A 25539-nucleotide genomic window follows, 5' to 3' on the forward strand; every position below is an offset into this window, starting at 1 on the left:
AGAAAAAAAACGAACAAAAAACCTTTTAACCTGCATATGTAAAAATATAATTTACGTTGTACCCAGGGTTGCCAACTGGCTGGTTTTACACTGGCCTGGTCGGAAATATTGATGTTACTTTGATTAGAGCCCGTGAGTGGTACAACTTCTTACCAGCCCCTTTGTGACCATTTTTTTTTTTAAATTTGTATCTACTTCGAAGCAAATTTAATCTAGTTCGAGGTATAGATTTAAAACGTAACTTTCTTTCTGTAGCTAAATCCAAAACTGTCGTCTTTCACAATCTATCAACAATTAATATATTTTGTTCATCTGTTGAGACAATTTGAAAGATGACAGGGATTGTATCAGGGAAAATTTGACATTTACTTGTAAGGAGTTTTATGCATTTATTGAGAGTGTAAAAGGACTTCTTAAAGCAATTTCCCGTAAAAATGAAATGAAATCTTTAAGTTTTACGTCCCACGGTTATGCCAGTTAGGCTAAAGGAGACGGTGATGATGAGAGATGAGTGAAATGAAGAAAGTGAGAGGAAACGGGAGAACCCCGAGAAAACCCACGAGCACGGTGTTTGTCCACCACAAAGTCCACACGGTGCGAGCTGAGATCGAACCAGGGACCTCAAGCACCGGAGGTGAACGCTCTACCACTGAGCCACCGAGCCCCCCCAGCAATTTCCTGTTGTTGAAATATAAGTTTAAAGAATAAATTTAATTTTCCAAATCCACAATTTTCACGTAAAGATTAATATCCTATTGTTCATCTGTTTCGATCATATTAAAGAAGTGACAGTTACTGGTAAATACAATAAAATGATCAATGCCTATTTCAGCTTCATCTTCTCATTTATAACACAATGTATCTATTCAGCTTTCTAGTGAATGTACTAAGGATATGCAGAATGCACTTTTGTTCACGATAATATACTTCCTTCCCATGGATGAGTCCGAACAGATACTTCACACTTAGATCTATATCATAGGGAATTTTGAGGGGGTGTCGGTTTTTTTTATTTTCCAGAGTTGGCAACCCTAGTTGTATTTGTGCGTTTTTTTTTTTTTTTATTTTTTACATTGCACTTGGCTTGAGAAGGGCTCTTATTATAATGTTTTTATTGAAATCCATATTCTAAAACAGTAAAGGATATTCAAACTGTTTGTTAAAAAAAAATGAAGTATCACATGACCCTCTCAAGTTAGAGAAATGAAACTCGCATTATAGACTCATTAAAAAAAAAAAAAAGTAAACACATGTTTCAGCGCTTTCAAAAAAATTCCTCTGCTAAACAGGGAAAGGGACCAGAGCAATTTCTATAATATGTTTTCTCAATGTAGAAAAATGACATCTATGTTGAAGTATGTCATCTTTTCACGAGAAAACGGCTCAACCGTTTGAAATTATATTTTAGGCCACAGTTAGTACTTTATGTTCATCACTTGATTGATTTTGATTGAATCGAATCAAATACGTAAGTTTTACGTCCTACGGTTATGCCGGTTAGGCTAAAGGACACGGTGATGATGAGAAATTAATGAAATGGTGGAATAAAGAAAGTGGGAAGAAACGGGAGAACCCCGAGAAAACCCATGCAAACGGTGTTTGTCCACCACAAAGCTCACTTGGCGTGAGCTGGGATCGAACTAAGGACACCATGCACCTTCATTTTGATTGAAATACTAGTATAATCTAAGGAGGGGAAATAGATCTTTCAAATATGTTCCATTAACTTTATCATTCCTGTGAGAATAATACTCACCTAATTTTTCGATAAAACGGATTCCTTGTTACAAATACGCGTATTACACATAATGATTCAAGGGGATTTACAGGAGAAATGTGTGTGAGACCATAAACAATAAATTGATTAAATAACACATATTTCAATTAAAACTATAAATGGAAATAACTTCGCAAAAGATATACAATCTTTGTACTTTACTATAAATGCCTCTTCCCAGAATCTCGACTGATTTCTTGCTCATCATCTTACCAGAACGTAACGCGACACTTGGTCATAACAGCTACTCCTAAATCTTTCTTGACAGCGAAACGGTTTCGAACTCAAGTTCTTGCAAAGCATCATTTGACGGCGCGGTTCATTACTTAGCGTCTCTCTATCTAATTAAGACAACGTGTTCTAATTGGCTTCATTTTCACACGCGGGAAGCAGAAAAAAAAAACTATCATGAAAGGCGCCAAAAGTGTCAAGTGGCCGTTTGGCTAAGTCATTTGGTTATCCTCACGGGACTATGCATCACTATGGAAACAAGATGGTGGTTGAGGATCATTCTACGACGTTCTTGCAAGGGCATTAGCACTGGGAATATGTCTCAAATATAGAGGGCGATTCAAAAATATAATCAGAGAACTAATAGATTCAGTTCAGGAAGAAATTTTCACAAATATAGATTTGTTTTAACCTGACAGCTATTTTTGTTAAGTATGAAAAAAAAAACTAAACTTCTGGATCAACAACCCTTAGAGGGTCAGGGCCTATTAGCTAGCTAGACCGGAATTCGCTACTCATTTGTTTCAAGTAGCTCCCCAAATATCATCTCGACGCTGGCTGGACGCAGCAGTCAACGCTATCTGTTAAGTATGAAGTCATGTATCTTTCCTCTGCCCAAAGCTGGCACTGCTTGACTTCGGTATTCTACTGCAGCTATGGCGTTGACTCTTGGTGTTAAATGTGAAATTAAGACATTAGTTGAAAAGCAAAGACATGCCCTATGCGGGAGGTAAAGTTCCCGCGGGATGGACGCGAGTCTACAAAGCATATATCACTTCGAGCTCGGGTTGGGCTTGGGCCGTTAATTTTTAAATATACTACCTTATTTCTCAGGCCTTTTCGGGCCTAACTTTGTAAATATAGTCTAACAACGATATTTATCGGACCATTCTTTCTGGCGAACTTTTAAACCACAACTGCAAACTTAAACCTCTAATTACTGTAAATAAAAATACAATTTTGCGTTAACTATTAAGTTTCGTAATTCGGACTTATTTAGGGCTCACTTGATTATCACACAGACTCGGGATTAAAGACTAAAATGGATTTCGGATTCGGGTCGGGCCGAGCCTGGGCTAAAAACTTCGGCCTGTGCAGACCTCTGCATCTGAGATTGTAGTCAGCCCCTGCAACGGAATTCTGTATTATAGTACTGTAGTATGAGTCACGTAAGAAAGGCTCAACTGCAAAACAAGTCCATTAATTAATATTCTCTAATACTGAATAGATTTTCCTTCGGAGTTGCAAATTCTCTTACAATCACCCTGTGAACATTGGACAACAGATGGCGTGATAGGCGTGATTACAGACACTTTTCACCTACAGTACCTGAGATTATATATGTAATTGTTTTGGGAAGCGTGTTTTATAATTACTTACTTGTGTATAGAACATCTAACCGACAATTAACTATTAAAACACAATTCCAGAGCAATGAAGTTAATTTCAAAGTGCTCGCAGACAAGTCTTGTTTGTTGTATATTACTTACATTATTCACAGGAATCACATGATTCTTTTATGTTTATGTAAAAGTGGATTTTCTTGAGTATTATAAATGTGGGTTGCACATTGAGAAACTACAGTAGACTTCCAAACTACGGAGGTTCAGTAATGAAACTAGTGTGGTAGATCAACACTTTCGGTTTTAACAAAGGAACTCAGAGAGAAGATGAAAGCTATTGTTGGAACAGTCAATTAACATAAGAAAACAGTTTCTTTTTCTTTTATCATGATTTTTGCTTTATGGGAATCAATCAAACCGGATGATGAATTTCAACCACTTCCGATGTAACTATTTGATAGGTTCATTCCCGTTGTGCCTACTTCCCGTTCTGCCTACAGACCCTCCAGCACTTTAAAGAAAATATTTTTAATTATCTTATCTCTGGGCAGAACGGTAATTCCCGTTGTGCCTACTTCCCGTTGTGCCTACTCTTTCGAGACGGGGAATTATGTGCAGGGAGGAAGTTTTGTAGGGAATATTTCTTTAGTATTTCTAAAAGCTTCTGTAAAAACAACCACCACCTCTACAAGTTTCATCATGCATGGAAAATTGGTTGACTCAGTTGCAAGAATGTTAGACATTGTATGTGAAACAAACATTTAAAAAAAAAAAAAAAAGATCTAATATCAAGCAATTTCAGAACAATTTCAGAACAATTTCTTAGAATTACGAAACAGATTATTGCGAATGCAAGACAAAACCCATGGACAATTTCTGATAAAACTGACAAAATTCAAGGAACAGAATCATAGTTGCAGTTTAATAAAGAGATTTTTTTTTTCAGCGGCCATGCATCTAAAATGTTATATATAATTCTTCACTTTATTGAAATAACATTTTCTAAATACTGAAAACCCAACGAAACACATAAGACTGTTATAGTAATCAGATGCGTAGCTAGAGGGGAACGAGCGGGGCTGTTGCCCTGAGCGCTAATAGTAGGGGTCACCGAACAAGCAAGAAGAAAGAAAAAATATGGGAAGTCAGTAAACGACGCGTCGCCCTGAAAACGTATTGGCGTCCGATTAAATCAATATTGTTAGTTTGCAAAGAAATAGATATGATAAAAATTTTCTTGCTTGCTCCGCTCGCAACATAAACGTTTCAATAAGAATCACAACAAGCTTTTACTTATTACGTTAAAAAGTTATTATATATGATTTGTTAGTGTCAGTGTGATAAGCAAGGTGCCTAGTAATGACTTATAGTCTACACAGGAGTGTTTTCAAAATCAGAAACGGTCAAAGTATGAAATACGTGTTCGGCGTTTTGTTGGTGATGAGTTTGCTTAGATAATCACGCTTCTCTACCCAATCGGATTACTCACGACGGTGAGAATGAAAACTCTGAGAAATTCGCAAAGAAGGCTCCTTCTGAATTTCCATTACATTTCACAGAATATTTTTACCGTAAAATAATCGAAATTAAAATGCTATTTGTGTGGTCACATACAGAATAAAATCACAGATATTTACGATTATTAGGAAGGCTGGAACCACGTGTAATAGGCTTGATGGCTTACATAGATGTGGTTGCATACTGTTTACATTTTGAACAACGATTATGAGATCTTTATTTAAATTACATTGGGTATATTGACGATATGTGGTATTTAGTATTTACATTGACAGTATAAATGAAATGAAATGAAATTTTTAAGTTTTACGTCCTACGGTAATGCTGGCTAGGCTAAAGGAGACGGTGATGATGAGAAATGAATGAAATAGTAGAAAGTAGGAGAAAACGGTAGAACACCGAGAAAACCAACGCATACGGTGTTTGTCCACCACAAAGCTCACCTGGCTCGAGCTGGGATCGAACCATGGACCCCATGCACCAGAGGTGAACGCTCTACCCCTGAGCCATTGCGGTCCCATTTTTTTCTTTTTTTACAATATAAGTACGACATATTGCGTGCAATACAGAATCATGTATAGAGGACAAAGCACCTGATCATATATAGAGGTGATGCCGGAAAAAGATCTGTGATGTAGAAGACAAAGGCTTTTTTTAGAAAAAGAAAAGAGACCGAATTATGCATCTTCTTGCATTGTTTGTTTAATATATGGCCAAATATATTTTGAGGATGTGAACTGTAGCACCTATTACGTACTGCGAGCCTTAGAATGTTGGAGATGAACTACTGGAAAACTGAATAAAATTTTGTTGTGAAATGACTTGATATTAGACCGAAATAAGTTTATTTTCTTGTAACTGAATCAATTAATTTTCCATTTCTCTGTAAGTATTAAAAAAACACATCTCTACTAAAGTAGACGTGAATAACGCTGCTAATAACAAAACTGTACCTAGTCATTTTTTCTGAGAAAAGCAAGTAAGATAACATTTAAAATATATGATGAAATTTAAAGGAATAGTTATTCTTCTTACAGAATCTATTAGAATTACTAAAGAAAAAATCCCTAGAAAAGATCCCTCCCTGCACAGAATTCCCCGTCTCGAAAGAGTAGGCAGAACGGGAAGTAGGCACAACGGGAATTACCGTTCTGCCTACAGATAAGATCATTAAAAATATTTTCTACAAAGTGCTGGAGGGCCTGTAGGCATAACGGGAAGTAGGCACAACGGGAAGACACCATTTGATAGACTGGTTCATCTTATCTGCGGTTATTTATCTGTCACGTTGTCACATAGTGCAATTCGCGTCTCCAGACGAGGGCCCGATTGATGTACAATTATATATATATATATATACAGGGGCGGATCCAGGATAGGATCAAGGGAGGGGCTAAACCATATTTTGCCGTTTTATCCAGTGTAAAGTAGGATTGAAACTCATTTTATCCAGTGTATACCTGAACGTCAAGGGGGGGGGGGCTATAGCCCCTATAGCTAGGGTGACCAGACATACTCTTTTTAAGAGTATTATACTCTTTTCGAGGTTCATATACTCTATACTCTTTTTTCTTCCCAAAAATATCGAATTATACTCTTTTGTGGTATTTTCAATTTCATTTAACGTTTAATGCATTTTCCCATTGAAAATCGCATTTTTTTTTCCTTGTAAAAACTTGGACGTTGAGAACACTATTTAGTACTTCGTAGTAGCAGACCAGCTGCGCTGTGCTGCGTTTCTCGTTCTCGTTGCATTGTAGGGTTGCCAGATTTTCTTTTTGCAAAAGAAAAAAATAATAATATAACTAAACGGTTTTTATTATTTAGTACTAAAACTATAGTAAAGACGGCAAAATTAAAGTGATAGATTTATCCAAACTTTCAACGTTTTAATTATTAAATTGTTAATTAAATTGATTGAGTACCTGGAATGATTTATATTTTCGGAATTTATATCTGGTATTCCTACAGTTCATAGCACGGGGTTTTGTTTTCCTTCAACGTGAGTGTTCTTGGTAGTGAGAATCGCGCAGTGATTATTATTCTAATTAACGTGCGTACGTACACACAATCAATTATATTATTCGAGGATTGGAAGGATTTATTTTATTAACAATGTCGCGAGAAAAATGTCAGTATAATCAAGCGTTTCAAATAAGCTATCCTTGCATTAAAAGGGCCCGCAGTAACGATGTTTATAAAGCATGGTGCACGGTATGTAAGGAGTTCTCTATAAAAAATAAATAAATAAATAAATAAAGGGAAACATGATATAGAACAACATATAAAATCTAAGTCGCACACTGAATGCTCATCAACTTCCAAACAGGTAAGTTGGGTAGTTTTTTCACCACAGAATCTTCAGAAGAGCTAGATTTAATTCGACTAGAACTTGTGTGGTCATACCATAATGTTAAACATAACCACTCTTTTAGAAGCATGGACTGCACTATCAAACTTTTGAAATCAACAGTGAATAAAAAATTTGCATGTGCGAGAATGAAAACGGAGGCTTTGTTAACAAGAGTGTGGTCAGAAAATATTTTAAGTAATAGTGATAAAAAGGCTCCTTTCGCTGTTGTTGCTTCTGATGCTTCCAATCGTAAAGCGACCAAACTCATGCCTGTTTTAGTGCGGTACCGTGAAGTAGATACTGATATTAATGTAAAAACATGTCTTCTAAAAATTCATAGTATATCAAATGAAACCTCGGAAACTGTGTCGAACGTATTACTGGGAACATTACGTCAGTTTTGTTTGGAAAATAAGGTAATCGCTTTTGTAGCTGATAATGCACCAGTAAATTTTGGAAGCATAAAAAATAAAACAACAGGAAACGTGCATAGCGAACTAGAGTGCAGGTTGAAGAAAAATGTTTTGCCTGTCGGGTGTGGGGCTCATATTCTTTACAATGGAATTTCTGTGGCGTGTTCGAGAGTAATACCGATCGATGTTGAGAATTTGGTTTTTAAAATATACAACCATTTCAGTATTTTTACTGTAGGGACAGCAAATTTGAAAAAACTTCTGTGAGTTCGTTGGCTGTCATTATGAGGGTCTTTTGTATCACTCAAAGACGAGATTCTTGTCTCTGCTTCCGTGTATAGAAAAAATTATACGTCAGTATGAACCACTTAAGGGGTACTTTTTGAGTGATGAAAATGCTCCAATAGCTATAGTCAATTTCTTTCGGGACGAAACAAGTGAGTTGTGGCTGTATTTCTTGCATGCTCAGTTAATCTTGTTCACTGAAATAATTACAAAAATTGAGAGGGAGGATATAACAGTGACTGAAGTTTCTGTTCGATATTTTGAACTTCTGAGGAAATACAAAGATAGAATTGAACAAAACTTTTTTACGTTTTCTGCTAGAAATGTACTTACGAAACTTATAAAAGAAGGGAATATAAAAGAGGAATATGCCTACTCAGTGTCAAGAAGGTTTTACTTTGAAGTGATAACATACTTAGAGATGTGGTCACATCGTTTTTTCAGAGAAGTAAACAAGATAAAACATTTACTACTTGACACATCAGTTACCTATGAAGAATTTCAGGAGTCGTTTGCATATTTCTATGAGCAGGTAAAACATGTAGACAGTTCGTTGAAATTCAGTGATAATGATATTTTTGACACTTACTGTGCAATATCCAGATGTGTTAAAGAACACCTTGAGCAATGGGGAGAGAAAAGAGAGACAATGATGGGCAAATGGAAAATAGTGTACAAAGATTTAGTGCGGGCTAGGTCAAATTTAAAAGTGATTTGCCACTCGTGCAATTCTTGTTTACTTTACCGGACACTAATGTTGATTGTGAGAGGCTCTAAAAGTCAACTCACAGTGTCGACACTGGAACAAGTGATAAAAGTGAAGTTCAATGTAAGCATGACCTGTGAAGAGTTCAGACTGGCAATAAAGGATGACATTAACTTACTCAAGAAAGCAAGATCGTCGCAGAAGTATGAATGATGATGAGTAGAACTGTTTTAAGTATTTAACTCATTTGCATGCGTCGGGAGACCCGGGTTCGATTCCCGGCGGGAGCTCAAGTGGTTTGGATTCCACGTTAATCAGTAGGTGAACGCCTCGCTGCTGAACGGACGTTAAACTCAAAATCAACTCAACTCAACTCATTTGCATGCGCATTGGATAAAATACTGTAATTCATCTTGTCTTCATACTTACTGTCATTTTTTTTTTTTTTGGATATACTCTTTTGGATTTAAAAAAATCTGGTCACCCTACCTATAGCCCTCCCCTTGGATCCGCCACTGTATATATATATAGGTTTATATTGACTTGTAGAATAGTGCTCTGTTCGTGGGCGACATTTTTAGAACACCCGATATATATATAATGCCAAAAACTAAACCAACATACCTGTAAGTACAGATTGTTTGTTAATCCATAATTGTATGTGTAAACCCGCCACTCTACATAGAAGCATTTATTCAAAAGCAGTTTTTGTATTGATTTGTGTTCTTTTCAGATATTTTTTACGCTTATCCGCGGTTACAGTGCAATCCAATTCCGCGGGCAATCAAGAGTTTACTCTATTTTTGGGATGCTGAATCCAAATCAGAAGTTTTGCACCTTTTCCACAGGAGTACCATCAAAGCATATTAATTATTGATACCATCATAAGCTGTATGTACCACCAAAAGCAGCTCGCGTACCACAGATTGAGAAACCCTGCCCTAGCCTATTCTCTCTTACAGTTCCTGTTCTGATTATAGATGGTTCAAATTCGTCTTTATAGAAACCGGAAACTGGTTTGTAGAAAAACTAGGAACCGGTTTGCAGAAAATCGACATTCAAATTTTCTCCCAAACCAGTTCGGTTTTTACGGAAACCGGATTTTGATACAAAACCGAGAACATCTTTTATTAAAACAACAATTTAACAGTTTTCGAAAACAATTTCGGTTTTTTCTAAAAACCGAAAAATTTGTTTTTGTCCCCACCTTAGTTCTGATACCTGTCAACAAACAACGGACAACATTAGCCGATCTATATAAGTTCTCATATCTATACATACACTAGTTGAAAGTTTACTAGTATTATTTCGTACGAAAATTGTAAGTCAACATAGCTCACCTCTACCTGTTACGGATTAAGTTAGCCATACAAGAAACTGTCTCAAAGACCCAATTTCACTCTTAACTTCAAGATACACTTACTTTCTCTAACTCGAGGAGGTGAAACCGTAAAACTTGGATTGCCTGCACCATCTGAAATGAAAGAGAAAAAAATATTGAAAATAAATTCAAGTATATACAAGACCTTATAAGAATAGTAAATACCAATATATATATTTTAGCAGAATGCCCGTTCTTTACACGGGGACAATACGTTTCATTTTGGACATAAAGAGCATCAAAACTGTCACCATTCAACTTAGGAACCCCCGAAAACTATGGATTCAACACTAATATCGATAATCTTCGAACATTTTTATATAACTCCACCTCCTCTCCTCTAAGGTGCACCGTCAAAGTGAAATGATAAAAACCGTTCCAGGCCGGTACTCGGTCTATGTTGAAAATTTGATTGAGATCGGTCGGGTGGTTCAAGAGCTGTTAAGTAAAAAATATAGTCACTTCCATTTTTATTCATAGGCCTATAGATAGATAGATATCCTAATATGGTGAATAGTATCTTTTCCATAATTTGTTTTTGAAGAAAGGCTAACCAGTGGCGGATCTAGAAGGTAAAAACTGGGGGGGGGGGTAGCCAGAACCCAGACTACGATAAGTATATCGTGAGTTTCGATAAACTTCCAAAAATATATAAATAATACCTTGAATTATTTTTGTCATTAAAAAAACCGGGGGGCCTGCTAGATCCAGATTCTGGATAAAATCCAAAACCTCCCTTTTCTTATGCAACTGAATTCAACTAATCCAAAGGTACCAGGAAATACCGCAAAACTCCACAATCAAAATTGAAATGAAGTATGCTATGGAGGTATTGCCCCCAAATTCTCTGACAATTTAGGGAAATACGTAGATGTTATTTTATATCAAGGGAATGGTCGCTTCAATCTCCCCAGACAAGGCTTGTAGGACTAGAAATATAAAGACAAGAAAATGCAGTGTTTGCTGTCAGAACTTTTCGCTTCAAAGCATTAGTTAGCAAGAAAATAAACCCAACGTGACAGTCGGCGTTTTCTACACCTTCCATGCCTGTTTCAAAAGTGAAACGGACCGCTAATGATCTTGCACGATTTCTGATTGGTTTCTCACGCCAGACAAGCATCTAATTAACGTAAGTGAAGAATTTTCCCAAACCTGCAACTTGCAATATTCATGGTCTTAACATTCGGGAGAACTGACTGACTTTGGTTACTAACAAATTCAACCTTCTGGCAAACGCCAACTTGTAGGGTTTTAGCTTAGTAGATCCAGCTTCGTGGCTGAATGATGGTTAATGTTCTCTCCTTTTCTACGGGAGACCTGGTTCGATCCCCAGTTCCTTCTCATCTAGCTGGAATCCTACATTAAAGTGTAGACAATTGTTTCTTCTAGCCTCGGTGCTAAAATGAACGAACAAACGGTTAAGTTAGTATCTGAAATCACGTTGAATTTCAACGTTGTAGATAAAGGTATACTGTGTTTCATTGTTAACTAAAACCATGTTGATTTAACTTTGTAGCTAAAGCCACGCTAAGTTTCAACTTGGAAGCTCAAGCTTTCTAATGATCACACGATGGTTAGCGTACTTATCTTTTCTGTCGAAAACACGGAGTCGGTCCCCAGTCAGTTTTCATGTCGTTCAGACCCAACGCTGGAGTATAGATCATTGTCTCACATAACCTGGATGCTGAAATGGAACATTCCATAAACAATATTAAGCAAAAACTTATTAACTTCTAACGCGTTGAATTTCAACTTGCCAGCTATAACTATATTGAGATTCAACTTGATATGCTACGACTTTGAATCCGATAGCTCTCGCATCATCATCGTAAGTATTCTGCCATTATTGGCAGGTCACTTGCTGCAACTGAGAAGCTTCCATGCTGCACGGTCTTCCGCTAACCTCTTTGTCTTCACATATGATTTTTTTTGTTGTTGTTTTGATATTGTTCATTAATTGTAGCCTCCTTCTCCCCCTTCATCTCTTTCCTGCCGCCATATCCTCTAGCACATCCCTCATGATACAGTTCCTTCTTAGCCAATGTCCCAATCAGTTTCTCTTTCTCTTCTTAATAATATCTATCTAATTTTTTCCTCCCTCACCATTTTTAACACCCTCTCATTCGTTTTTAACTTCATCCAGTAATTATCTCCATTCTTCTTCACACTCACATTTCGAAAGCTTCGAGTCGTTTTTCATCATTTTTGCGTAACGTTCACATTTCTGCCCCATTGAGTACAATCCACGCGAAACATTTTATGAGTGTTTTTCTCGACTTTTTATTCAAGATCCCAGAAAATAATATTTTCTTCCTCCCAAAGGTTTCTTTCGCCATTTCTATCCTTGCTTTTATTTCACGTTCAACAGAGATGGTTAAAGTTTCAAAGACAAAAATACTATACATTGGTTAGAAAAAAATGGTAGCCAGAACCGTACTGAGTTGCAATTTTTGGTTGAATTATAAAGAGTTTCCACTTGATAGCTAAGGCCATGAGTCTCATTAAGTCTTGCAAAAATATGCTTAAGTTCAAATGAAAGGAACCAGTGGTAGATCTAGACGCTAAAATCTGGGGGGTGCAACCATAACCCAAATTATGATAGATACATCATGAGCTTATTATAAACTTTCAAACATATATAAATAATATCTTAAATTATTTTTATCAATCAAAAAACTGGGGGGGATAGGCCCCAGGTCCCCCAAAACGGGGTAGATCCGCCATTGAAAGGGAATTTTAACACAAATACCGCCACAGAGTCCACACAGAAATTACGTTTCAATGAAATTCTACTTCTATAAATCGTAGAACAATTTGTTACTTTTCATTTACAAGGAGACACTTGAACAGAAGAACAAGGTAAGGACATGTTATCTAACAAATTTTCTCAAGTACCTTCCCAAGATACGATATCAGTTACAACATAATAAACTGATAACGGACAATCAAGAAGTAAACACCTTCAACAAGATAAATGAATACAATATTGTCCTATTATCACCATCGCCTGTTCAGCTTTTTCAAACGTTTACATTTTTTATGTAACATATGTACTAGACTTTGTATTGAGATTGTCTCTAGAGTTTCTAACAGAAATAATCATGTACGACAATCTGTTAGTTTGACCTAATTCTATAAGAGTTTCACATTTTTTTTTCTTTTTGTTTAGCAAATTAATTCAACTATTAGAGGCGCGTTCTTTGCTAGTTCCACAGTCATGTCTTACAGGTCAAAGTCTTATATAATATCGGTGCTGTAATGGGACATTAAATTTGAAGTTTTGCTGAAATCATTCTGAGTTATAATATGATAGCTAAAACTGTGATGAGTTTCAGTTTCGTAGCTAAAACCGTATCGAGTTTCAGTTTAATAGCTAAAATCGTACTGAGTTTCAGTTTAGTAGCTAAAATCGTACTGGGTTTCAGTTTGGTAGCTCAAACCATGCTTCGGGGACCGCGGTGGATCAGTGGTAGAGCGTTTACCTCTGGTGCTTGGAGTTCCGGGCTCCATCCCAGCCCCCGAAAAGTGAACCATGTGATGGACAAACACCGTGTGCGTGGGTTTCTTTGGGGTTCTCCCGTTTCCTCCCACTTTCTTCATTCAACCATTTCATTCATTTTTCATCATCACCGTCCTTTAGTCTAGCCGGCATAATCGTGGGACGTAAAACTCAAACATTTCATTTCATTTTTCTCAAAGTATACTGTATTCTAACTTGGTTGCACAAACCATGCTAAGTTCTAACTCAGTATTTAGTTTGTTTCTTTTGAAATATAACTCAGTATTCTTTCCTTTCAAATTCAACGCAGTTTAGTTTCATTTTTTAAAGAAGAATAACTCAGTATTACAATATTTGCTTCTTTCAAATAATTATATTTCTCCTGTTTCTTTTGAAATATAACTTGTTTTAGTTTGTTTTCTTTGAAACATAACTCTGTTTAATTTTTAGATATAATTCAGAATTCTTTGTTTGGTTTCAAATATGCCTTTGTTTCATATGTTTTCTTTTCACTTTTTAATGACACGGGTGAACGTCATATTTATGACGTGAACTAAAGTTCCATTTCTATGGTAACTCAGGACTTCTTTGAGTTTTTGTTAAGCGACGTTAGATAATTTGGTTAACTTTCCTTGAATCCTGAGGAGCTTTGAGGCTGAGGACGGGGACACATGCATACTACGGAGGGATAATAAGATGACAATCAAATTTAGGGAAAGAGTTATGACTTTGAATCATATCTAAAACGTGAAGGTATCATCAGCCCCATTGCCTTGCCTGAGCACATGCCTTCTTTCCTCGCCGGGAGAGGCAGAACTCATCTCGTGGTTCAAAACCCTGCAAGTGAAGAGTCTTGGGGCGAGGGTGTGGGGGTTGGAGGGAAGGGGAGAGACGTAGTAATGCGTAAAGTTGGACGATGAAGGCATGTTATATGCTGTTGGTCCAGAGATGCTGCGAGAGAGAGAGATGGTAAAAAAAAAAAAGCGCAGAGTTTAGAGTCTAGCGGTGACAGTTATGGGCTTATCTCTGGGAGAACAGACCGGGCGTTGCAAAGCACAAATAGCAGTGTGTCAACAGAGACGTTATCGGCAGAAGCAGTCCCCTTGGAACACACGGCGATGGAGCTGCTCCGGAATCAAACAGCCAGCTAAGGTTTTGATCCCTCTTCTAATATTATCCCTCATCCTCCTCAACCTCAACCTCAAAGACACACACACACCTAGAATCACTATCAGCATAAAAGTAAAGAATGAGAACAGAAGAAGGCAGTGTTTGGCGAGAGAAGGAGAGGGGAGGGAAGTGAGCATTGATAATAAAAAAAAATCTAGGAAAGGTAAACACCTATCTTGTATGTACTTACAAGATGTCCACAAGAAACCAATTCTTGTACCCTTTATAAACAGAATAAGGCATGTTCACAGCTTCTCTGCTTATTTACAGATATCCACCAACTACTGTGTTTGTATACTGTTACTCAGTACGCGTAAATGGAGATATTTATATAATTAATATACCACAAAAGTTTAACATAGTAAAAGAGTTCTCACCATTCTCATTTTGAACAAACAATGTTTCACATTAAAAACAAAATCCTAATTTCATGAAAGAATTCGTTAGCTAATTGCACAACTCAATTACATAAAATAGTCTTTGATGCAAATTCAACACATGGTCTTGGGTTCGATTCCCGATATACTCCTTCGGATACAACTCCAAGTTTGGTTCCCGCCCTAAACAGTAAGTTCCATCTCATAATGTCGGCGTTCTAAAGGGACGTTAAACTCTACTCCGGGGTTCCTCAATCTAGGAGTCACGTTAGGAAAAACGAAATGAAATCTTTAAGTTTACGTCACAATGTTATACCGGCTAGGCTAGAGGAGATGGTGATGATGAGAAATGAATGAAATGGTAAATTGTAGAAAGTGGGAGGAAATGGGAGAATTCCGAGAAAACCCACACATACGGTGTTCGTCCACATAAAGCCCACTTGGCGCGACTGGGTTCGAACCAAGGACTCCAGCACTAGCGCTCTGCTACTGAGCCACAGTCACGTTAGGAATATATGGGAATGCAAAAGAGATGTGAAAAAGTATGTAATGTGAAATGTGCGCCAAGGTTATCTTTACTAATAATCTATCATGTAAGATAACTGAAAACCAACAAAATTATAATAAATACCTTAGTCAGGATGCATACTGAGGCAATGTTACATGCAAAAACATTCTCCTGTCAGCACCAATAACAAATATCATTTTTTATAACGTTAACGAAAATCCTAGTTTAGGACTACAAATAACAGCCATAGTCATAGTCATTGACAACACTCAAGTAAATGACTTGACATCAAACTTTACACACTAACATATATTTAAAAAATATATATATATATATATATATATATATATATATATATATATATATATATATATATATATATATATAATATGTCAAAATGCTTATTTAAGAATAGAAATAATAAAAAGCACTAGAGAATAACGTTCTTTGAACGTAGTAGGTCATGAATTTACAAAAGGCAAAAAAAAAAAAAAAAAAGCAACTCTTTTTGCTAATTTATTCATTGCTGTTTCTCAAAGACGACAAACAAGAAGGGAAAATTAATTTCCCATTCCCTTTTTTGTTGGGAAACACTCATTTGTCTTCGGGGCTACCCTTCTTTCATATTAAAAGCGTTCCGTTCCCTCCTTCAGGCACACTTCCACATATACATACATTCTCTTCTTTCAAGCGACAAAACTTTAGTGCACAAACATAGGTATATATATCAACACACACGCAGGATGTCATCACACGATATGGCAATAATATGATATACAGGGTGTGCCACACACTGTTCGATCTGTAGCCACGCTTTTGAAATATACGTAAATATGTTGTCTATTGGTGATGATTGACGCGTAATTCCACAAAGCACAAACCAACAGAAGCGTATCTAAGTATATAAAGCTTAATTAAATACTTCGTGTAAAATCTTGCTCTCTTGGTGACCACATAGTGTTCTGGAGACGAGACTATACTGTAAGGGTTGATCTTGCAAGCCTTCTTCGTGGCTCGGAACCTACTTTAGTCGTATCTTTGTAACCTTGGTATTTAATCAGGGCAAAAAATCACAAAGAACTGGAATCTATCCATCTTACGAAAATTATATAACATTAATAGACAACTTCGGTATCTCTACGCTTGAACAAAATAGAAACGTGATAGATCTAATTTTTCTCCATAAAATAGTACAAAATGAATTTAATTGTACGGATATCATATCAACACTAAATTTTCATGTCCCGATATTTAAAACTTGTGCTGATAACTTTGGCCTGTTACATTGCAAAAAAAAAAAAAAAAAAAAAAAAGCAAGGACCAACATATTATTGAAACCACCAATATGGAGAATATGCTCGTCTTAAAGCAAAATATGTATTGAACACAAAGAAATTGACATCTGTAATATGAACTATATGTTTAAGAAAACTATTGTATATTTATTTTGTAATACATCAACATTACAATTGGGCTATGCCTGTTGAATTGATTACAAATAAAAAAAAAATAAATTAAATTAACTACTACTTGTATTTATGGATTTACCATGCATTGAAATAACTGTCAAAAGCGCTAATTAGAATTAGCATGGCTTACATATTAAGACGTTTACCGCTTATTAATAAGTCTGTCACGACGTCATTCCAACTTATAAACTGTATTGTTTGCAATATAATTATTTCAAAATAGGACCAAGACTGTTCTAAATATAGTGTAAAGTTTGGGGTGATAGGTCTGCAAACTTAAAAAAAAAAAAAAAATGTTACACGGAAACATTTTCAATTAACCATGATTTTAGCCTATCGGTGCAGCAGGTCTAAGACACTAGCGAATAACTAGTTTTAGATGAAATCTTTAAGGGGGCAGACTACTAAATATTTTTTAAAGCTAACAATTTTTCTTTTGCCAGTTTTTCGTAAGTGAAAACAGATAATGAAATGTAACTTACTTCAGTAATAGATAATGTTATTCTACACCCGAAAATACGAATCGGAAGAATTTTTAGTGTTGCCATCCATAGAAATTACAGTGTGACCAGAATTTGAATTGCCCAAAAATTTAGGTTATAGCAGCGACTGGACAAATGAACTCAACGGCAATTGATGACCTATCATGCTGTCTGTGTTCCTTGTTAATTACTTTTTTAAATAATATTTGTATTTTAATTATACTGATAATTAAAAATTATTTATTTTGTACTCTTTATTACAAAATAAATACAAATATTATTTAAAAAGTAGTTAACAAGGAACCCAGACAGCATGATAAGGCATCAATTGCCGTTGAGTTCATTTTTGTAGTCGCTGCTATAACCTTGATTTTTGGGCAATTCAAATTCTGGTTACACTGTAATTTCTATGGATGGCAACACTAAAAATTCTTCCGATTCGTGTTTTTGGGTGTAGAATAACATTATCTATTATTGAGGTAAGTTACATTTCATTATCTCTTTTCACTTACGAAAAACTGGCAAAAGAAAAATTGTTAGCTTTTGAGAAATATTTAGTAGTCTGCCCCCTTAAGCTTTACGTCTCACGGTTATGCTGGCTAGGCTAAAGGAGACGGTGATTATGAGAAATGAATGAAATGGTGGAATGAAGAAAGTGGGAGGAAACGGGAGAACCCCGAGAAACCCCCCACCACACACAATAATTAGTTTTGTGCAAAATATTCTTTGTCTTATATTGTCACTATCACTAAAACATTATTCAGTCGCATCTTAAATAAACATTGACTCAATTATCTGGTGCAATTATCTCTCCAGTATTCATAGCTTTTTAATTGAATATCTAGGGAATAAAAAGGTTCGAAAGTTGCTTGTCCATATTTACAAACAGACGCATGCATCATCATCACAACAAATCATTCAGAAACGGCGCTTCAAGTATTTTGAATACTACAAAATAATAATAATAATAAACAGATATAAAGAAACAACTTCTTTAAAACAAAAAAAATCGCAACATTAATTAATGCGGAAACTCTCTCATATAATAAATATACAAATAATATAACGCGTTGAAATAATTAGAAAATTGAATCATAACAAACCTTCCATACAACGATTTTAAATTTATTATATTATACACAAAGTTACATGTGTGTGTGTGTGTGCGTTATATCATATAGTGTGAAGAGAAAGAAGGAAAAAAAAAGTGTTATTAATCACAGCCGACATTAATGATAGAATAATCACGCATCCTGTCAAAATGATGAAAACAACGATGCTGAAATTATGATAGTTTTTATCATGTGTTCATTTGACCGCTAATGTCTTCCATGTTTATATATATATATATATATATATATATATATATATATATATATATATATATATATATATATATATTGGCCGTCACCACTTAAAACATTGGAGACAGACCGCACATGAGAGGGCAATTATTTCCCTGTTTAGTAACTCTTGTCTTAACTCAATATATACTTATTTCATACAAATAGATTTTTCAGTAATTTTGTTCACTGATCCTCATCCTAACGAATACTAGAAAATTTATTGCTTTCCTAAATCGCGTGGTAATGGTTCAATATCAAGATAGTATTAGTTAGTGGTTACAATAGTGATTCTCAACCTTTTTGGATTGATGGCACACTTTACTAAACGTGAAGCACGTCGCGACACACTTGTTTGATATTTAATAGTAATAATATATATGATAACAGCGAAACCAGTAAGATTTTATAATGACTCTATATAGCACTGAGTATTATTGCTACCGCTGGATGTGTTGACTGGTACAGTCTGTCTCGATTTTAACTAATTATTATAAAATTCTTTGTGATTTCTAAAATCTAAAATTTCGCTGTGTCGCGACACATCGGTTGAGAACCACTAGGCTGTAGTGTGTCCTGGGTAAACGACATGCAGGGTTCAATTCCCTATCACGGTAGCTCAGTGGTAGAAAGCTCACCTCTGAAATGAGCGGACTCTGATTTATATTTCCTCAAGTCATATGAATTGGTTGTGAACAACATCGTTCCGGCGGCGTAGGAAACTCGAGTTCAATTCTGGTGAGAATTCGTGCGGTCCGAATCCCATGTGAAGCTGTAAGTCCACGTTTCATATGAACTTGCTGTTGAAAGGGACATTAAACTGAGAATTTAATCTAACATTATGTCTGTGGGCTTTTTACTTTCCTCCTATATTACAATTCTACCCAGGGGGTAAAAGTGGGGGAACGTAAAGGGACGCCATTCCCCACTTCCAGAAAAAATTTATGGCGTTCCTCCACTTCCTAAAAATTACAATGGGCAAAGATAAGCACAGGGACGACGTGACGTTACTCGTCCCCCTACCTTTTCAGATCTACTTTTACCCCTGGTTCTACCAAATGTTTAATTGTCTTCCACTTATATAAATCACCGGTTTTCTTTTAGCCTAAAGGACACAAGAAAACTGAAAATGTTCCATTTGATTTCATTTATCACTTTTAATAAAAATTAGCAATTATTTTTAGTTATTTTATTTCTTTCCAACATATTGTTTAGAGGAAATCGGAGTTAAATTTCTCGTTTCTTCTAATTAGCGTTGGATTGTGATTAAAAGAAAAGTATTGTTTACAAATTAATTCAGTTTATTTAATAAATGATAGTTGCAGGTTGTCTGTGACACTCTTCTTCTGAAGACATCTTAATTCAAAGAATAATGACTGAACTGAATTACCGCAAATTGATTTTAAAAAAGAAAAAAAATAACTATATAACGGAAATATCAAACTTGTAGCTTTAATTGTAAAATTTTTAGATTTAAAATTAATCATTGTTTATTATCGTTTTTATTTTTATTTTATTTATTTTATTTATTTTTGTACAGTAGACTCTCGACAATTCGAGTTGGATGGGACTGAAGCAAACTTGAACTATCGAAAGAAAGACATGAAAATAATTATTTTATTATTTCGTATATACTTTATGCAGGTACAGTATATTCATTTTTAAACAAACCGATTATAATTTATACACAACGAAGCGTTATACTACGAGAGGTGTTCAAGTGAATCCGATACTTTTTTCATGGATTTACAATCGAGACACAGAGGAAAGTAGTACATGCAGTACGAACTGGCAACTATGTCCTATTACTCAATTCACGTGCCAGTACGGAGGCCATTATTCAAGATGGTGGACAACAGTGTGAACGTGTACACAGAACAGCGTGTGGTGATGAAGTTTTAATGAAGGAAGGCATAAAACCTGTGAAATTTACCAAAGACTTCATTACACACTCAGTCCCAGCAAAACATTTGAATGGTGCAAGCTCTTCAAGGATGGTGATACGTCTGTCATTAACAATCCCGATCGTGGTGGATCCAAGCCTGAAGCAGTCATTCCTGGGAACATTCAGCGCGTTGAACCGCTTCAAACAAAAATTTTGCTGTTGCGAAACAAATAAATGATTAATTTTGACCATTTGCTGCTCCGAAGAGTGAGTGCACGCCAATTTTCAACAGTTTTCCGCTTTTGACTGGCCACAGCATACTTGAAATTTCGTCTGAATTGAAGGCCTGTTAAGTGATTTCAACCTGTTTCAGCCCCTAAATGTATTCCTTGGAGGTCAATATTTCTACAATGATGACCAAGACCCAGATTTCAACGATTTAGAAGCTTCGAGAATATGAATGCATTTATGCCCTTAAGAATGGCAAAATATGACCAAAAGACAAAAAATACACACTGCTAGAGCATTTGAATTTAGTTAGGTGTCTTGAATCTACACTCAGTAATGTCAAATCCTCTCAGAAAAAGAGAGAGAGAGGAGTATTATAAGTACTAGTGATGATCTGGGTTGAAATCCGGCCCCCTGGGTCCCATGCTTAATGTGTGTCAGCAGTATCTTCGCAGTACTACGTTCATCCCTCGTGTATTTAGTCTCCTCTGGAAGTGGATGGAAATATTTCCAGCAACATGCAACAATAAAAGTGTATTTCAAGTATCGCTGTAGGAATGGGGACAGAGAGACACAGGCTGAGGTGGCGATTTTTCTTTTTAATGTGGATCATGCTACACCAGGTTAAACCCGTTACTCCCGGAGAAGTGCTGTAAATGATTATCAACACATTTTAACATTTTGTATAAAACTATGCAATTGCACACCTTCGCGATTTTTTTACGCAGATTAACGGATCACTGGAAGTCTAAAAATGCTTTTTGTTATCCACAAAAGGGTTAGAAATACACAATATTTTGAGCTATTTCCGTTATATGGTATTCGGCAAAATGTTCCATGTTTCTTCCATTGTCAGCAGGGGTTAATAGGACTTTATCTCTTTTTTTTTTTTTCCTGCTCTATTGTGTGAAGGAAGGGATGAAAGTATTAACATCTCAGTTGTGTTGATGGGCCTGTCTCTGCTCTTTTACTAAATAGACAAATACAATCATGCAGCTAAAGAAAAAAAAATCCCGAAACTGTTAGGTCAGCGCCTTCGCGTTTGATTTATTATTAGTTCATGTTGTTTCCTCTTGGGAGCGATCATCGGTTCATAATGGACAGTCATTTGTTTACGCACTATTTTGTGACCACATTGTACACTCACTAACAAAAAGAATACACTTACCACAGTATCCGAAAAGCCTTAGAATAAGCCAACTAATTTCTGGAAAACATGTGTTGCCATTTTAGTAGAGGCAATATACGGTTTGACCCGGAAATAATTGCAACACAAATGGTTTTTTCGTCTATCACTTCCAAATAGCGTTGCTAATAATATATTCAAAATCCGCTTTCGTAATGCTTGGGGAAAGTCCGCCATCTTGGATTCAATATGGCGGCCACACCGAGACATCGACTCACACTTAAATGACAATATCTACTCACAGATTTAAGCTGAAAACTTCGTTCCTGCGCCATTTTCAAGATAATAGCATACCTTAAGGGATGCAAGTTTGCATGCCTCTATGTACCACCGCCATATTGAAAAATGGCGGCGATTATTAAAAATATAGTTTCTTTTTCAATTGGCAATAATGTTTATTGGCAGATAACTCAGAAACTAACAGAGATATGCAGAAATTTCTTGAAATAAACGTAAAAGCTCAAGATCTTAGCTTTCCAACGAGGGTACTTATGTTCGTTTATCTTACAAAGTAACGGAGCTAGTCGAATTTATGTGGCACTGGGTGTGCGATTTTCGATAATTTGACTTTTTTTCTCAGGTTCCTGCTAGAAGCTAAGTAGACGCAGTATACGGATTGACCAGTAAATAATTGCAACACAAATAATTTTTGAACTAGGATGTGTAACAAGGTGTATTTAGCTACATATTAAAAACCTTCTACTCACCTACTTGGGGAAAGTCCTCCGAAATTTCGTTGAAATATGACTTCTGAGATTTCGTTCAGATGTCGCTACAGGTCGCGATAATCCATTATTGAAATGAATGAAGTTGTGAAAAATTGCTCAAAATTACGATATTTCTTCAGTCCTTGTTATGGTTAATGCTACATGTCTATTTGAAAGGCAAGAATTAAAACAGTGTAGCAACCTCTTCACTGAAAAAATTGTCCTCGTCTTTACAAAGTTTACACCGTTTTCCACATTATCACAAGTTTCTTCCGGGCAATTGTCACTAATTTATATTAGTAATAGATCACGTTTCTGGCATGAATACTTCATGTCTCTATTGTTTTCATGTATGTGTATATATAATGGATAACAATTAAAACAGTGTAGCTATCTAATCATTAAAATGAATGATCATCTTCATAAAATTCTAGAATTTCTCTACACATTGCACAAGTTTCTCTCACATAATGCCCACATTCAATGTACAAACTATATCTACTTTGCACCGCATACGTGTATGTTCATACCTTATATGCATATTCAATACATAGAAACTACATTAATAACTAAAACTAATAATTTTCATTTTCAAAAACTTCAGTTTTGTCTCACATTATCAAAATATTTAACCAGAAACTGGTCAGAAATTGATGTACAAAACTGTCCATACTCCTTGCATCAACACACCATACTGACAGTTTTCTGCGGATATGTATATTTAGTAAATGGCAAATAAGCAGCACACCAACCAGCATAGAGATATTTCATTGAAGAGGATGAGTAGGGATGCAGCTGATACTAAAAAAAAAATACTTGATTTCTTAACATTATGTCAGCCGTTCCGAACTGAAGAGGAACTTATTAATATTACGAACGGTTTAACTGCCCAAGATCGTGTCAATGTTGATAAAGCAAAATGTGTTGGACAAAATATTTTACTGAAAATGAAGGAAAATTCGTCAGACTCATTCATATTTTCGAAGAAGGATAAAGCCATTACAATGGCAGACAAGAAATCCATACATACGATTACCAGACCAATCAGTATGGAAGATAACAAGCTTTTCCAAAGATTAGCAATTGTTGCTATGAAAGGAAACATGAATCTAGAAGACGTTTTCTCCTATGAGCTCTGTTCTGTTCCAAGAACTTTATTTGAAGGTTATGAGAATCTACGACCAGCAAATAAATCAGCACTGGCTAATGCTTTATGGAAAATGACAAGTTCACCTTCAAATACACCAACGTCTTGTAACTATGTGATTGACGGTGGGTGGTTGCTCCACCAGGTCAATTGGCCAGTGAATCATACATTCAAAACAGTATTTGAGTCCTACGTTTCTTACATGAAGACACACTTCAGTGACGCTTCAGTTATTTTCGATGGTTACATTAGTGGTCCATCGATAAAGGATTGCACACACCTAACGAGAACTAGAGGTTTGAGCGCTCCTGAAGTGCTCCTTTCTCCAGAAATGAAACTTTCTATGAAAAAAGAGAGACTAATTCGAAAATTGGGTTTGGAGCTTTCTGCTGTTGGATTTCAAGTTTTGTATTCAGACAGGGATGCTGACACACTGATAGTCAACACAGCTATTCAAGAATCACGAAATTAAGATACCTGTGTTGTTGGAAATGATACTGATCTGCTCATTCTTCTCCTAAGCCTATCACCGTCAAACACGAATGCTTTGTTTTATAAAACAGAAACTAGGCTTTGGGACATTAAATTTACGAAAACAGACCTTGGCGAACTCTGTAACAATCTTCTATGTATCCATGTATTTCTTGGTTGTGATACAACATCACGATTTTTTGGAGAAGGAAAACAAGTGGAATTACAACTAGCTAATTCCGAGGGGGCCTTTCAGAAATCCATCTCTATTTTTAATTCTAAAAATGCCTTTAAAGAAGAAATTATTCGTGCTGGAGAACAGGCAACAGCAAGGCTGTACAAATGCAAGGAAGATGAATCTCTTGTTGCTTTAAGAATAAGAATGTTTTCTAGCAAAATTAGTACAGCAACAGATTTTGTACGACCAGAAAACTTTCCCCCTACTCCTGATGTACTTAAATATCATTCTCTGCGTGTTTACTACCAAATCATGGAATGGAAAAGTCTATCCTCTCAAATGCGACCAGAAGATTGGGGATGGCGACTACATAAGGGAATGTATTTTCCAGTGATGATGGACAGGAAACCTGCTCCTGATAATATACTGGAAATCATTCATTGTAGTTGTCATGGAAATTGTATAAGCATGAAGTGTTCTTGCAAGAAGTATGGTCTGTTTTGTACATCATTTTGTGGACAGTGTCTGGGACAAACTTGTGATAATGTAGAAAGGGAATCAGAACATTCTGACAATGAAGACGACTTGTTTTAGTAATTAGGTTGGTGTGCTGCTTATTTGTCATTTACTAAATATACATATCCGCAGAAAACTGTCAGTATGGTGTGTTGATGCAAGGAGTATGGACAGTTTTACATCAATTTGTGACCAGTTTCTGGTTAAATATTTTGATAATGTGAGACAAAACTGAAGTTTTTGAAAATGAAAATTATTAGTTTTAGTTATTAATGTAGTTTCTATGTATTGAATATGCTTATAAGGTATGAACATACACGTATGCGGTGCAAAGTAGATATAGTTTGTACATTGAATGTGGGCATT

The 25539-nt window shown here is 35.8% G+C and overlaps 1 protein-coding gene across 1 annotated transcript in view; it reads right to left on the reverse strand.

Annotated features, from left to right (window-relative positions):
* The window catches only part of hth (Meis homeobox homothorax), a gene marked incomplete in the record, with an annotated part of 832122 nt that overhangs the window by 680898 nt on the left and 125685 nt on the right, over window positions 1-25539 (reverse strand). The window contains 1 exon segment of the mRNA XM_081729908.1: window positions 10050-10100. Coding sequence (XP_081586034.1) covers window positions 10050-10100 — 51 coding nt within the window.

Source organism: Thermobia domestica, chromosome 11 (genome assembly GCF_964235325.1).
Source record: "Thermobia domestica chromosome 11, izTheDome1.hap1.1, whole genome shotgun sequence".
In the NCBI taxonomy this organism is placed as follows: Eukaryota; Metazoa; Arthropoda; class Insecta; order Zygentoma; family Lepismatidae; genus Thermobia; species Thermobia domestica.